A 14,873-nucleotide genomic window follows, 5' to 3' on the forward strand; every position below is an offset into this window, starting at 1 on the left:
CACAAATAAGGAGGTATTATGAAGATAAACCTGTATGCAACTGACAGTATAACAGCAAGTATTTGTGCATGAAAAAGCAAAAACTGCTTTCAAATTTGGTTTTAATATAGTTCTGATACAAGAAAATTAAAGGCTTTTTCTGAATTTTTCAGATTATAAGAACTATACTAGTGTAAGAAATCCTGTGGGGATTTATTATCTGTAACTGCCAGAGAAAGCACTCTTTTACTGAGAAACACTGGATCAGATTATCAGCTGATATGAACTAGAGCAGTTCCAATGCTGCTGTATTTCGACTGGGCATCTTGCCCTTTGTAACATGAGCTATATTCAGTCTGTTGGAATCACTGACAGCAAGTAGTGCAATATAGTAGTATCATGCCCTTCCTATCTGACCCGTATAAAACAGGTTATACAATTTAGTATATTAATCCTTTATATCTAGAAGTTCAGTTAGAGTTTCCAATAAATACCATTAAGGACACAAAGATTCGGTTTTCTTATACTTGATATCTGCACATGCAACACATCCAAGAATGGTCTACTACAGATAATACAGGTATTATCAGACAAATTGCTATCATTATGTTTACAGCTACCAGTAGTCAGATTATCAGGGTTGTAAGCAAGCACACAGTGCCTGCTCGGTTGCAGCATATTTTACTAGCTCAGGAATGGCACCCAGATCTAAACAGGTTCCAAAAGGAGTTTAGCTCCTGTTGTCAGTGATCTTGCACCACATTTTGGGAGTAGCACAACAGGGGAAGCAGGGCTCAGACACACAGGTGGTTCCACACAGAACTATACTAGGTCTGGAAAGGCTTATTTGCACAAGCTGATTATCAATCCTGCTAGACTTAATTAGTTGTGACAATAAGGCCCTCTAACTTCATTGCAGTGAATGCCGTATAATGCTTAGCAAAGAAGAAAGGAAATTGGAGGTAAAAGGCAGAAAAGAAAAATGTGCCACACACTACAAAACTATAAAAAGAACAGGGCAAAGAAAAGCAATATTATGTTCATAAGTGACATTTTAGTCATATGTTGTCAGCAGTGAAGTACCACGTACTCTGGTACAAATGCTACAAGTGAGGATGAATTCCACCAAGAAATGTAATTGCACCCGATTGAACCCATATGGTGCTTGATGTTGAAAAATCATTTACATTAGTAATTACAGTTTATCTTAGTAACTGGTATGAGAACAGTTTTCTGATATTCTGTTTTATAGGCATTTTAAATCTGTATCTCTGGTCAAATATTTTACCTCTTGAGTCCCAGTCAATGTGTGTGATATAGCTAGATGCACCTTTACAAATGCCAACTCTTTTGCTGGTAAGTACATTGTAAATATCTACAAAATTATCATGGGAAGCCACAGCCAGGTACTTTCCTGATTCTGTAAAGAAGAGACACTGAGGTTATTAAAGGTGTACATGTTATAATTAGTATTGTTATTAATTTTTACTACTGTAGTGCATCCAAATACACCTGTTAGGGGTGGGCCCCATTATACTAGTCTGCATACAACTACACAGAATTCTAAAATATTTAAATGCATGGAGCACATATAAAGCCAGTGTACCTCTAAACATTCAATCTTTTATCTAGAGGGGAAAACAAACTCTGAGGTCAACACAGCCCTTTCACCTTATCAACTGACTATACCTCGTGAAAATTTTATATCTGAGATCATTTCCTTTCTGTGGTGAAAAGAGACCATGTCTTCAACAGTGTCAGCGTTTACCACCAGAAAACTCCCATCATTCAACCCTACAGCCAAGGCTTTCCCATCGGGAGAAAAGGCACAGCATCGTCCACCTACAAAAGAAAATGGAAAGGAGTATCTGTAGGTTTACAAACTCGGGATTGGAAAAAAACAATAAGCTGCAACTGAAATGTTTTTACATCAAATACATACTTTAAAAATAGATTTGTTATTTATTAAAACAGCTATGTGATAGGATGGCTATCCTATTAATGCTTTACTAAATGGGACTGTACCCTCTGTATAGGCTGTTCTTGAGTTGACAATGGTGATTTGATCAGTCTTGAAATGGGTTTAGGTGCAAATACCACCTTCTAACTACATTCTAAACACACCAAGGATATAAGTTAAATTAAAAAAACAACCCAAACAAACAAACAAACATACAGAAAGGATACCCAGATGAAAAATTCAAAGACTCGTTATGGGCAGCATAACCACATGTCTTTCAGGGATACTACAGTTGAAAGCTTCTTCATTATATGACTGAATATAATGTGTTCCTTTCAGGTGGAGCACATTTAAAACAGATGTACTACGCTTCCTCCACTTACTTTTTGCCTCCACATTATTTATGACCATACTTTCTCATACATCTGTCCTCATCTGTCCCTGAGTTCACCTCTCCAAAACATTTGACTCTGTTTTCCCTCAGCCAGTAAGAGTTCCTGTGTTCTGGATCTGCCACTGAAAATGAAGCATGTTGGATTTACACCATAAAGTTTCCTGAAGGATCTCAATAACTAAATGAAATAAGAGTAATTTTGAGAAGGCAGCATTTCAACATAGCTCATCTAGCTTTACACAGAGGAGAAGGCAGAGAAACCATTCACTTCTAGAGAAGTTGGTATAACATGTAAAGTTCATATTGCCACTAAAATCTGATTGTGCTCAACATGCAGAAAATTTTACCTTTGCCTTTGTAAGGAAACTTTTTCATGTCAGCAACAAATATGTTGGCCTTAAGTATTCTTAGGAAGGAAAATGATTGTGAGGTCAACTCATTCCCCTTGGAATCAAAGAGACTAAAGTTCATTTTATTATTCTTCATTATAATAGATTATAATCCTTTTTCTTTCTACCCTTTTCATGGACCCGACACATGCCAAAGACAATTTACTTCCTGTGCTTCCAATTTCCTAATGACTGTGTCCTCTTCCTACCTAATTAATGCCTGTGATGTGCACCGAAAGCAAAGATGGAATTGTTACAGAAAGCAGTGCCATTATTATCGCAGTGTATGACCAAATGAGAATTACCTTTTTTCAATTTCCTCACTGCCAGCATGCGGTGCTGGGATGAAAGTTCCCAGATTCTAAGCGTTTTATCATCACTCACTGTTGCACAGACAGGCAAGAGAGGATGAGCTGCCAAGCCCCAGACTTCTCCTTCCATATGTCCCTAAAGGAAATAATTTAATATGACAGAAAATAATGCATTTGGGTTTATGTAATATGTTCTAGCACTTGCCCTGCCTCCCTTTACAAGTCTCAGGGAATAGGACTTTCACCAGCTCCTCTCAAAAATTTTCTACATTCAAAGAGACCCAAATGTCTGGTCTGTTTCCTCTGATAGCCATCTAAAATATACTCTTCCATAGTCTTCTGCACTACTACTGGCTGTAATTCCTGTTCTTCCAACGCTTTCCCAGACTTGAAAGGAACATGAAGTAGTTATTCCCCAAACAGGACTTTATCCGGAAATATGGGCTAATTTGTCTTCAAGGTTTATGTAATTTTTTAGATCCTGGAGAACTTGTTTGTCCAACATATACATACTACTTTTATTCTTTCCTCAGAACTAAATTTTCAAACTTTTAATTGCTCTTCCTGCTTTTCCTAGATTTCTTTCAACTTGCATACAGCTTATTAGCACTGCATTTCAAAGCTAAATCACTTCTTAGTATTCTCAATCTGGATTTCAGTTTGGTAACTGGTGATTTTATCGAGATGAAAAAAATACCATTAAAAGGGGAGGAACTGTCATGACATCTTGATTATAGCTTATCTATTTTTTAATTTTGGCTCAAATTGATGCATGCAAGCATGTAATTTAAGATGGATGGCAGTTATAACATTTCTCTTTATCAGAAAACTCACATCAATCAGACAGAAAAATTACTTTAAAATTATCTTGCAGCCTCACAATTCATGTAAAGGGAATTATATTAGGATAAGATTGCAAGTCCAAACTAGTGAATGAGTTAAATAATTTATAAAATACAACTCGACACATCTTATGTTACTAAGGCTATCAACACAAATTTGAAATATTACTTTGTGTGATCAGAAATAACTGGAAATAAAAATATGAAAAAACCAGTATTTTTGTAAAACGTTATGTTAACTTAGTCAGTTATAGAAAACAAAGTAAAAACTTGACAAATTATAACTCAGTAAATGATACATACAATTTTCTAAATATAGACATCAGAATTATTCAAGACATTAAACCAAAACAACATCAAACACATTAGTGGACACAGATATGAAAAATTTGTAACCAAACTTTGCAAAGTACTTTGTCTCACAAAAAGAGGTCTCTATGCTTTGCAACATGTGCAACGGCAACTGCATGTCACTGTAGAAAGCTCAAACAATTTTTCACAAAGTATAGGATCCTTCAGGTTACACTATATTATTTCACTAAAAGCAAGTAAGTGGAATCACACTGTCAAATAAGTTGTGTTAGCTCTACTCTTAATTTATCATTTTTATGTTTGGTTCTATACTAAAATGTCTAAAAAAATTAATAAAAAGTTTCATCAGCCTTTGAACTTAATGGACTGTTTGTTTTACCTTCAGAATTCTGTAATCCACAGTGATTCTCAAAGTCATTTACATAAGAAAGCATCAACTTCTGCCTGAGCAAGGAAAGCAACCGTGGCCAAAAGGATTAATGAAAACAGGAAGAAAATTACTGGAAAAACCTTATTGTGTCTTGTATTTCTACCGAGAATATTTTGATATGGAAGAACCATACAGTACCTGAACAAGTAGAGTCATAGGGCCACTTTTATCAATTTCTAGTATCTCTCCATTTTTAGTTCCTACTAGTATGTGACCATGTCCCAGACTGATGGCTCGAATAGAGGGATTGTCTTCTAAAAGTAAACCTGAAGAATACAAAGGTATTAATTCCAGGTTTTTATTGTGAAATCAAGAAGAGCCTCATGATCACCTATAGTTCATACAGCTGATAATCTATAATTAAATTCTGTTTAAAATAACGAAAAATGAGACACACTTGCATGGCTAAACTACTACATAATCCCTGGATTTTAATTAATAGTTGAAAGGAGGGGAGCTTGTGCTAGCCTGTATTGTGGCAATATAAAGATCAGTATTTTACTGCTTTAACGGTGACAGTGTATAAGGGGTTCAGATGCTCCAGCAACATGGACATTAATTCTGTGATTATGTGTGAATATCACTTTACAGACTTCCACACAGATGTCTGGGGAAGTACAATTTAACAGGTCTTTCCAACTCATAGGGACCCTGGTCTCACTACATGAAATTTGTCCAGCTGAGGAAACCAGCTGCTAAACAGGACAGATTTTGGAACAGCCAAACTCACAGGCTTATGACATTTATTTTAAAAATCATTTCTTCAGTGAAAAAAAAGCAAAATGCCATGGAATAGAGGAGGAAATAGCAGGACAAACTATACAGGCAAAGAGTATGTGAAATACAATTTATATCAATCAAAATAGAAAAATTCAGCGCAGAGTAGTAAGTAGTATACTAGTTTCTTTTGCGTTCTGGTAAGATTTGACACCCATTACTACCATTTTACCAGCCTGCATGCATATACTCCTTACTAAAATGCAATGAAAAATAATACCTTTAGAACTAGCAGACAGTGCTGCTCTTTTAATAGCATATGTCTTCAGACATCTTTCAAACATATCATCCCAAAGTGCTACAATTCCATCTTTTCCACCAGTTACAAATCCCTGTATGATCACAGTATGAAAACACACACAGATGTCAGCACTTATATGTTAATATTTAAAAAGACATGTCCAAAGGCAGTACAAATTCTCCCTTGAATTTTGTTCATGTGTGCAATTAAAAATACCAGAGCCTATACATATTAAGAAAAATAATAAGGGGAGAAGATTTAGAGAGTAGCTTTTCTGGGGTTATATAAGCATGCAGAGGGCATACTATTGTAAATAGTAACTATGGACCATAACATTTTTCTGTATGTGGTAATAAACTATGGAAAAATATGTGCTTCATCCCTAGAAGAGGAAGTCGTTGGTAATAATTGCCTCTCAAGTTATTTTAAATTCAATGGACTTAACAGATGCTTCAAACTGAGTTCTAATAATGCATAGGGACCAATTCTTTGATTAATTCCCTTGGTCGATTCTCTTTATCTATGCCAAGTGAACGCAAAACACAGCATAAACAACTAACCAATAAAAACATAATTGAAGAGGATGTTTAGAAGATTGAGTGCCAAGATCAAATAGAAAAATTGATGAAAAAGCTAGGAACAATCAATTAGGGCCAGAAAGGATTGAGCCATGGGGATCTTAGCTGACCTTGACATATAAAAATATAAATAGCTAAAATTCTTTTTCTCATGCTATACTTTAAAGTTGAAGCTATAATCTCAAAAAGGATATTCTATTATCAACATCTTCAAACTGCCAGTGAATTTCAAGTGTCAAAACTTTGCCCCAACCTCATTTATGTGATGTCAATAATATATTTTGCCATAGTTTCTTTCCAAGATTTACTGATGTAACTGAAGGAAAATACTTCTGGTATCTGATGCAAAACCTCTGGATATCTCAAGTCTTACTTGCTTAAGATACAGTGATAATATTATTAAAACATTCATGTTTCATATTTTGGAAACTGATAATGCAAAAATATTTCTGGGATCAGGTTGAAGAGGCAATGAATGTTACATGTTACTCTCCCGTGGTTTACAAATATGAAAATGACATGCATGAGCACAGTGAGAAATACATTCTGCATATTTAGAGGTCAGAAAGCTATTGGTCAGGTAGTGAGCACATATAACATGGTACACCTATTAAATAACAAAACTCATTAATATTGGTTTTGTGATTTTAATCACAGACTCATCCAGTACAACTTGTTTTCTGTTACAGTTTTGTTTATTAAAGCACTTTCAGTGTTAGTGCAATGTAGAACAACATATTGATTACACATACACGTACAAAACCTGAGTAACTTGACTGTGAGATATGTTATACACTTCTAAAATGCAGTACTAAAACATCAATAATAAAGATGAATGGATCACATGAGATGATAAATACCTTATCCAATGCATGCATGGCAAACACAGGCCCATCATGGGCTTTCACTGTTTTAAGCAGCAGAGTATCCTTCCAGATATAAATGTCTCCAGTAGCAGCGCCAGAGAAAACTAGATCTTCTATCCGCCCATACGAAACACTCATCATAGTTTCCAATTTTGCAGTAGTTCCAAATGTTCCTCGTTTTGATGTAAAGCCTCCACCTGCAATATAAACAAAGTAAGTCTTTTTATATGTCAGTTTCTAGCCATAGTGCTATAAAGGACAAATGTCTTGAACCCATCACCTCCTGTGATTGCCGGAGGCATAGTTAATAATAGAAATACTGAAAACATAGTGCACAAGAGAAAAACATAATAAAAGAAAGTCAGTCTAGTAATGAGTTTTGCAGTGGTACAGGCTTTGTTTTTCAGATTATTTCCAAGAAAATGATAAATTTTGGTGACAAATTGTGTAAGAAGAATTAATACAATGGCTGGCAGAATATTTTTTGCACAGAACAGCCTGCCAAGCCTGTTCTCTTTAGAGGTGATCACAACTACACATGAAACACTAGAGGTTTGTTTTAGTTGTCCATTGGCAACCTGATGACTTGACAGCATTTTTGCAGAATATATGGCAAGATTTGCTCCTCTTCTGATTTTCAGAGAACCAAACTGCCACAGCCTTGCTTTGATTCAGACAACAGAAAGTAGCCATATGTGCCCGTGAATCGAGTGCTTATAGACAAAAATACACATACAGTTATGAAATACTATAGGCAGTGGGATCCTTGCTTCAAGTCATCATGTATTTCCTGGTTAACACCAGACTGATAGTCCCAATTCCACTGAGCAAATCTTAATTCAAAATATAACATTTTTATGATGAAGAGACTATTCTTGGAGTAAGATATTGCTTAATGCAAATTCCTTTAACAGAATTTGGTAAACAGCAATCCAAGTCTAATTAATTACTAGAAAAATAAGTTAAATGTAAGAAATGCAGGGGAAAAAAAATAGATGTAATTTTTCATCTGAGAGCACCTGAACCACTTGAATACTGTAAAGTACAGTACAGGTATAGGAACTTGTTAAAACCATCTAATTTTGAGTTGTCTTGAGTTCTATTTTTAGCTGCCCTTGTGCTGCCGACCTTTGCTGAATTTTACACACAGACGATACTTTCGGAGATCTTTTTACCAAGTATTCATCTAGCATGTATACAATTAAATGTCATGAAGAACAAAAAATCCAGACCTGAATAAAAAATATCTGTGATCAGAAACCAATTTTGCTGTCTTTCTCAGTTTGACAGAACAGTCTAGATTGATAGCTAATTTCCATTCTGAATTTTTGCTTATTAGTTTGCAGAATTTTATTCTGTTTTTAAATAATGAAAAACACTTTTTCATGTTTCATTATTTAGAAAAGGAAACAAAACTCCTATATCATATGAAAAATATATTACCTTGATATCTTGATTCTTGTGATACCATAGGATAATTTTTAGAATAATGGATAAAATATAAATAACTATAACTGAACTTCTTCAAAACACCTGTTTATTTCTTTTTTGCTTTGCCCAGGCATGTATTTTAAGGTCCAAACTCAGATCTATCTTTCCAGACTGGCACCTTGAAACATGTGCTTCCAGCTCTGGAATTTGGCTCTGATGACTGAAAATCAGCTCCATTTTGAAACTGAAGGGCTACTGAAGTGTTACATCAGTACCTGTAACGCAAACACTACTGCTCTTAGCAGCATGCCAGGGGCACCTAAGATTCTTAGCTACCAGCTGGCATTTTCACAACAAGGATCATAATCTGCCTAAGTGAATTACAGGACGGCATGTTTTCTGAGAGCCAAGGATGCTTGTTCAGAAGTCCTTAATAGTATGACTTAAGAAACAGCTGGAAATTACTTCCAACAAGAAAGGAATATTGTGACGTTTCTTGATTCAGACATAGGTTTTCAACCCTTCAGAAAATTGCTTTACAAATGAAACAAATTCTTAAATCGAGAACATGATGCTCCTGTATTAAAAATATATACATTCTCAAGTAAATTAAATATAAAATTTTCAATACAGTACCAGTTTGCTGCCAAAATTTGATGTGCTTCATCCCAACTGTAACTAGTTTGTCTACATGATGTGGATTACACTTCACTACAAATATTTTATCTTTATGGCCCCTGCAATAAAAATGAAAAAAACACGGTAAGGGATGACTTAACATTTCCAACTAAATGGCATTTCATTGTATTGGACTAACCAAACATAGTCTTCAACAATGAGAATCTAATCACCATGACTGTCCTACTCCTGGTACAAAAACAACAGTATGGTTGTATAACATTGTGAGGATTGGCAGACGAGTCACACAGGCTATGTCTACATTATCTCTACTACTTTTTGTTAGATAGGGTGACGATAGAGCACCGTACTTCTAATCTGCAAGAGTTTAGCCTTGGAAGTCTGACACACAGAGTTGGCAGAATGTATTTGAGCATACACTGGATAGGAATTAGACTACAGAAATGTGGTGAATAAAAATTGCCTCCCACTGAATTTCAGTTCAGTCAAGTCATAATGAAAAAGCAGGCAACAAAGGTCACTGCAATTAAGAGAAAGTATGAAGGGCAACATCAATATTTAAATGGCTAAGAACTCATTAAATATTTAAAATCCTCTGTCCAAGAAAAACAAGGAAGTCTTTAACCTGGTGTGCTTCAAGAGGAATAGTAACAAATGATAAAATTATTATTTAGGAAACAGTTCATTTAGCAGCATATACACCTTCAAATGTAGTTCTCAGGTAATTGAAGTTATTCTTGTTGAAGCATGTATGGCAATTTGTAAGTTTAAGTTACACCACTGCAAAAAATATTCCCAGATACAAAGTAGTAATTTCTATTTCAGCGTTTTATAAAACACCAAAAGCAAAAACCACTAGCTTTTCAATATGATTTTGCAGGTTTTGTACTATGATAATGTCACTTTCGTCTGAGAAGTTTAGTAGATCTGAAAAATCACATGGTTCTGATAACCATCTCGTTCAGTATTTTCTTTTGGTGAATCAGTCTAGACAAAAAGCAGTCCTTAACACATTTGACATCTGAAGTACATCTTACAACTCCTTCTCCTGCTCCTCTACTTCGCTCTAATGATGTCCAGCCTGTCAGCTCAGGCTGGTTATATTGCTTCTTCTGGGAGCATCTATCACATAGGCAAAATGTACTCCCCTGAGCCCGAAATCAAACTAACTGTATCCCAGCATGGGTGTCCCCTGTAAAATGACAAGAGTGTGTCTGCCTGTGTGATAGGCTGAATAGTGCTGACACATGAGGTCTGGACTGTACGGCCTGTGTTTCCATCCCAGTTTCCTGCAACAGCCAGACCAAACCACGTATACAAGCCTGTGTATTTTTTGTGTCCTTGTGTTCCAAGGGACTGGCACAGGACATTTGCTCTTACAGAATGAAGAAAGGAGAGCAGCAGGATGTTCAGTGATTCAGACTGTAAATAAATTTGACAATGACCCCCCTCAGCTCCCTTACGGATTGCAGTCCACTAATACAAAACACCAGGATCAAACAGGACCACACCGCATCAGCATGTAAGGCATGAGAAGCTAGTGAAAGAAGATCAGAAACATTTCGATTCTAACACCGCACGCTCACTCAGTAAGTAGTATAATAAAACTAGACAGAAGGCTGTAGAGCCAAGATAGGGAAACAAGATGTATCATTTATCTAGTGAGCAATTAAAACAAATAAATATATTCCAAACATTGTGGTAAGGAAACAAAACTGAGAAGTCATGCTGAAATAAATCATCTCAAGATTAAGCAACAAAAATATTCACAAAAAAATATAAAATAACTACATAATAAACATAATGAATATTTGTACATAGTGAATGTACACTTAATTTTTCAAGTTTAGTCATTTAGATTAAATGTTCTTATGGGTCTATATTATTTTAAGATATCTTTCTATTTTTCCTGTCTGCTAAGGCCACACGAGGGTCTTATCTAAAATCTGGATGTAAACTCTCCTGCCTTGGTTTTGGTCTCTCTCTTTATATGTCCTATTGTGCTTACCAGAATGAGGGATTTCCCTTTAGGCACTGCTAAAACATAAACAATAACTTAAATTAGAACTTTTTAGAAGATAAACTATTTTCTTATGCTGTGAGAACCCTGTGTATTTTCAAAATAATATATAAGCAATAATAGTACATAAATTAGGTACATACAGTATTATACAGTGAAAAGAACCTGAGTACTTAATGTTATATCTCTCACTGTGAGCAACAAGAGACAGGTAACCATACAGCCCATCATTATCTTGTTTTTAAAAACTCAGAAGTTCTCTGTGGGAATATATAAGCTATTTCTTCACTTGTGAGTCTGAAGCACAATCTGTCTGGAGACAGTAAAACTAGAATTGGAAAGCAAATTAAAATGTCACCTTTTAACAACACAGACAACACTGTTGCTAAGCAAGCTGTACATCACAAATTTTAAATAGGATTTAAAATCTTACTGCCTAATAAACTGGATGTCTGAGACAAAACAATATAGCTAATACAGATTATGGTACACACACACTTGGATCAAAATGTTTATTTATTCACTAATGGTATACTACTAACAGATAGAGCTGCCAGAAGAAATTCTCATTATTTCTTCTGGAACATGTACCATGTAATAGTGATAATAGTGTAATACTTACATAAAAGTAAACTAAACTATCTTTTGCAGGCACTTCTTTCCAGTTATACTAATAATTTCTACTGACCAGTGCTAGATGCTACATGGTTGCAGACAGCATATGAAATGAACTCCTTGCCTTTACGGTACCTAAGTCCACGCTTACATGAATTCTCAACATTCCAGTACCTTGACCTCAGAGGTATGTTTGATTTGCTGGACAGAAACCAGGTCCTCAAACAGTTTGATTCTTCTAACATGTGCAATTAGCTTAGTATAAAGAAAATGTTGCAATTCAATATTTTAAAAGAAAAAAAGCAAACTTGTAAACCATAAACCAATCCTATTCCCAACATTGGTCCCTTCAAGCAATTGCAAAAGCTTCTTCACTACAGGGTTATTAGTTAAGCTTTCTGTTAGTAATTGCAAAAAGCAAATATCTCAGAAAAAGCTGACTTAGAAGGAAAACAAGATCAGTAGACCTTGAAAAATCTATTTATATTAGAGGGAACACTTTTTTTCTTTTTAGAAATGTGATCTGCATATGTACACTGTTGGAATCTGGCATATCATCTAATGCATAAAGGAAAATATGACATCTATGATTTCTGCCATGAATCAGGAAATAAAATTGGGAGAAAATACTAACTTAACTTGAAAATCACTAATTTAGCTACATCAATGTAGCTATCCTAACAGAAAGACTATGGAACTCCTGACAGAAATAGTTCACAGGATTTCCAAACACTTAAACTGTAGATCCCAAGCTTTTTAATCTTGATAGAACTGCTCTGAAACACATGTGGATGATACTATTCAGAAGAATGTAATCACAGGGCATATTTACAAAGAGATGTATTCTTACCTGGTTGTTGCTAGCTTTTCTCCTTTTTTCCAATCCCAAAACACAATGGCATGATTATCATCTAGCCCAATAGATGCCAAACATTTTCCATCAGCTGTACAGAAGCAATACTTCATGTTAAAGGTGACAAGACTTTAGCTTTAAAATAGAACAGGCAATGAACACAAATACATTGTAACCTGAATTTCAAATGATGCATTATAAGTGAAGCAAAAAAAAAAAAAGAACTAATAGTTCGAGAGATTAGGGTTCAGATTCACTAATCGCCTTCAGTTCCTAAAGCAGACTGCCTACAGAATTGGACAAACTGAGAAAGACAGCCAAACTTCCCATCCTCTTAACGTGACTGAAGTCTACACTTGCTGGAAGTTTTATCCACCAGGAGGATCCATGTTGCACTACTTAGCACCAGAATGAATACCTACTGGGTGATGACACATCAGACTGGGAACCACAGAGCACTCTCCTAATCCATGACCTAGCCTTCCTTCTCTTAACTAACTCTGAATATGGTCTCACCCTTATCAGAGACAGAACAGGTTGTGTTATGAATCACAGAAAGATTTTTCTACTTAATTTTTAACTGGATGATTACAAGACAGCGTATTCTTTTCTAGAAAAGGCATTTTTTTTACTTCATTTTCTTCAATTATGTTTGTACACCTGACCTTTTTTTTTTTTTTAGATATTTGTATTCCTAATCAAATCATTGAACTTTCCCAAAGGCAGACACAAAATATTCCTCTGTGTAAGTACAAGGAAGGTAGGAACAAACAAGTCAATGAAAATCAATTTCATAAATTCCAAGTACTCCAAAAATCACATTACATTTTATTTGAAATACTTCTGATCAGATGCTTCTTTTTTTTTGCTTGAAATGGTGACAAGAATTATTAGTGTATAATGAAATGGGTGATTAAAAGTTAATAGACAATGTAATGAAACTATAAATATGATAGAAAATTATGCTGGCTATCATCTCTTCTACTGCAGGAAAGACACAGCAGTAGTGATAATGAGAGGAAGAAAAGCAAAACCAGAACATCATACATAATTCAGCAGTACCTTGGCATCCTTGCTACGTGTATGAAATAACAATAAACACCACCATTGTTGAACTTTTAGAGACAAACTACTGCAGTGAAATTTCAAAAAATTTTGAAAACCAAACAATTATTGCTGAAGTATATAAGAGAATTGAAATTTATAGGTTGTAACAGGAGCTGATTACCTGATTTTTTTTTTTTTTTTTTTAACTGAAGTTAAAGTTGGAGGAAGTAGGGAACTGGTAAGATGGCCAAAAGACTGAATGAAAACAGTGATTTGAGAATGTTACTTTCTGTAGAAATTAACAGATGTTAAAGACTCTGTGCTTAAGCATAATTGACTTCAAGAATCGAAAGAGTGCCAGTGGTATAGATTAATCCATTAGAACTACTTCAAAGTTCATAAGGCTGAATAGGTCCTCGTGGCTAGACTGGCCTCAGTATTTAGCAACTGAGTTCTATAAGAAGCAAGTCAAGGAGAAGGGAAATTACAGAAAGAGGAAAAGAGTTCACAGTTGAATGAAACAGGCCTAGATGGAAGGAGTGTAGGTAGACAAGAAGGAATGAAATTGAAAAACAGGATAGGAAACCGAAATTGAGTTTATTTGGAAAAAAAAAAAAAAAAAGGGGGAAGAAAAGACACACAAAAAAGGAAACACAAAAAGTTAATGAGAAAGGAAATAAAAGAGACAGTAACAAGCATTCTATAATAGTCTTAGCAAGATAATATGCTCTGAAGTTAGCCGATTTGAAAGGTAAATATACATTATGTAATACGTATTTAAAGAGAAATATTTGTGTATTTTGATGAGAATAATTATTTTTAGGGGTAACTCAATTACGTCAGTGGAACATGGTTGAGAAAGTTCTGCTGGTAAGAATACAATTTAAATATTATTTACCTGAAACAGGAAGTTTTATGCATTAACATGGACTATAAACTCTGATCAATATCCAAAATTATAGACATTAAATTAGCCACCAGAGGGCACAACCTAGCATTGCATGAAGGCAATTATAATCTTAGAATCATAACGTCATCAAAAAGATCCTACAAAAGTGATCCAGCCCTTTACACTTTTTTCAGTAATGGTCAAGGGCAGATGCTTTAGAAAGTGAGTAAGGACAAAGAGAACTGGTAGTACAGAGTCAGCTGCCAATCAAGTCCAGCCAAAAAAAGGTATCTTTGGAGT

General features: G+C 35.0%; 1 protein-coding gene across 13 annotated transcripts in view; it reads right to left on the reverse strand.

The window, feature by feature from the left end:
- Positions 1–14,873, reverse strand: part of EML6 (EMAP like 6) — a 121,557-nt gene that overhangs the window by 32,608 nt on the left and 74,076 nt on the right. For all 13 annotated transcript variants that reach the window (XR_006165037.1, XR_006165036.1, XR_006165039.1 and 10 more), the window contains 8 exons: positions 12,635–12,728; positions 9,147–9,247; positions 7,074–7,276; positions 5,615–5,726; positions 4,756–4,883; positions 3,028–3,169; positions 1,669–1,821; positions 1,268–1,399 (listed from right to left, as the gene is read on the reverse strand). Coding sequence is in view for 8 of the 13 variants with exons in the window: in XM_042789660.1 (XP_042645594.1) it covers positions 1,268–1,399; positions 1,669–1,821; positions 3,028–3,169; positions 4,756–4,883; positions 5,615–5,726; positions 7,074–7,276; positions 9,147–9,247; positions 12,635–12,728 (1,065 nt within the window). In the remaining 5 variants the exon portion in view is untranslated. The remainder of the gene's footprint in view (positions 1–1,267; positions 1,400–1,668; positions 1,822–3,027; positions 3,170–4,755; positions 4,884–5,614; positions 5,727–7,073; positions 7,277–9,146; positions 9,248–12,634; positions 12,729–14,873) is intronic.

The sequence above is a fragment of the Tyto alba genome, unplaced genomic scaffold, assembly GCF_018691265.1.
Source record: "Tyto alba isolate M040663 unplaced genomic scaffold, T.alba_DEE_v4.0 Super-Scaffold_16, whole genome shotgun sequence".
Taxonomy (NCBI): Eukaryota; Metazoa; Chordata; class Aves; order Strigiformes; family Tytonidae; genus Tyto; species Tyto alba.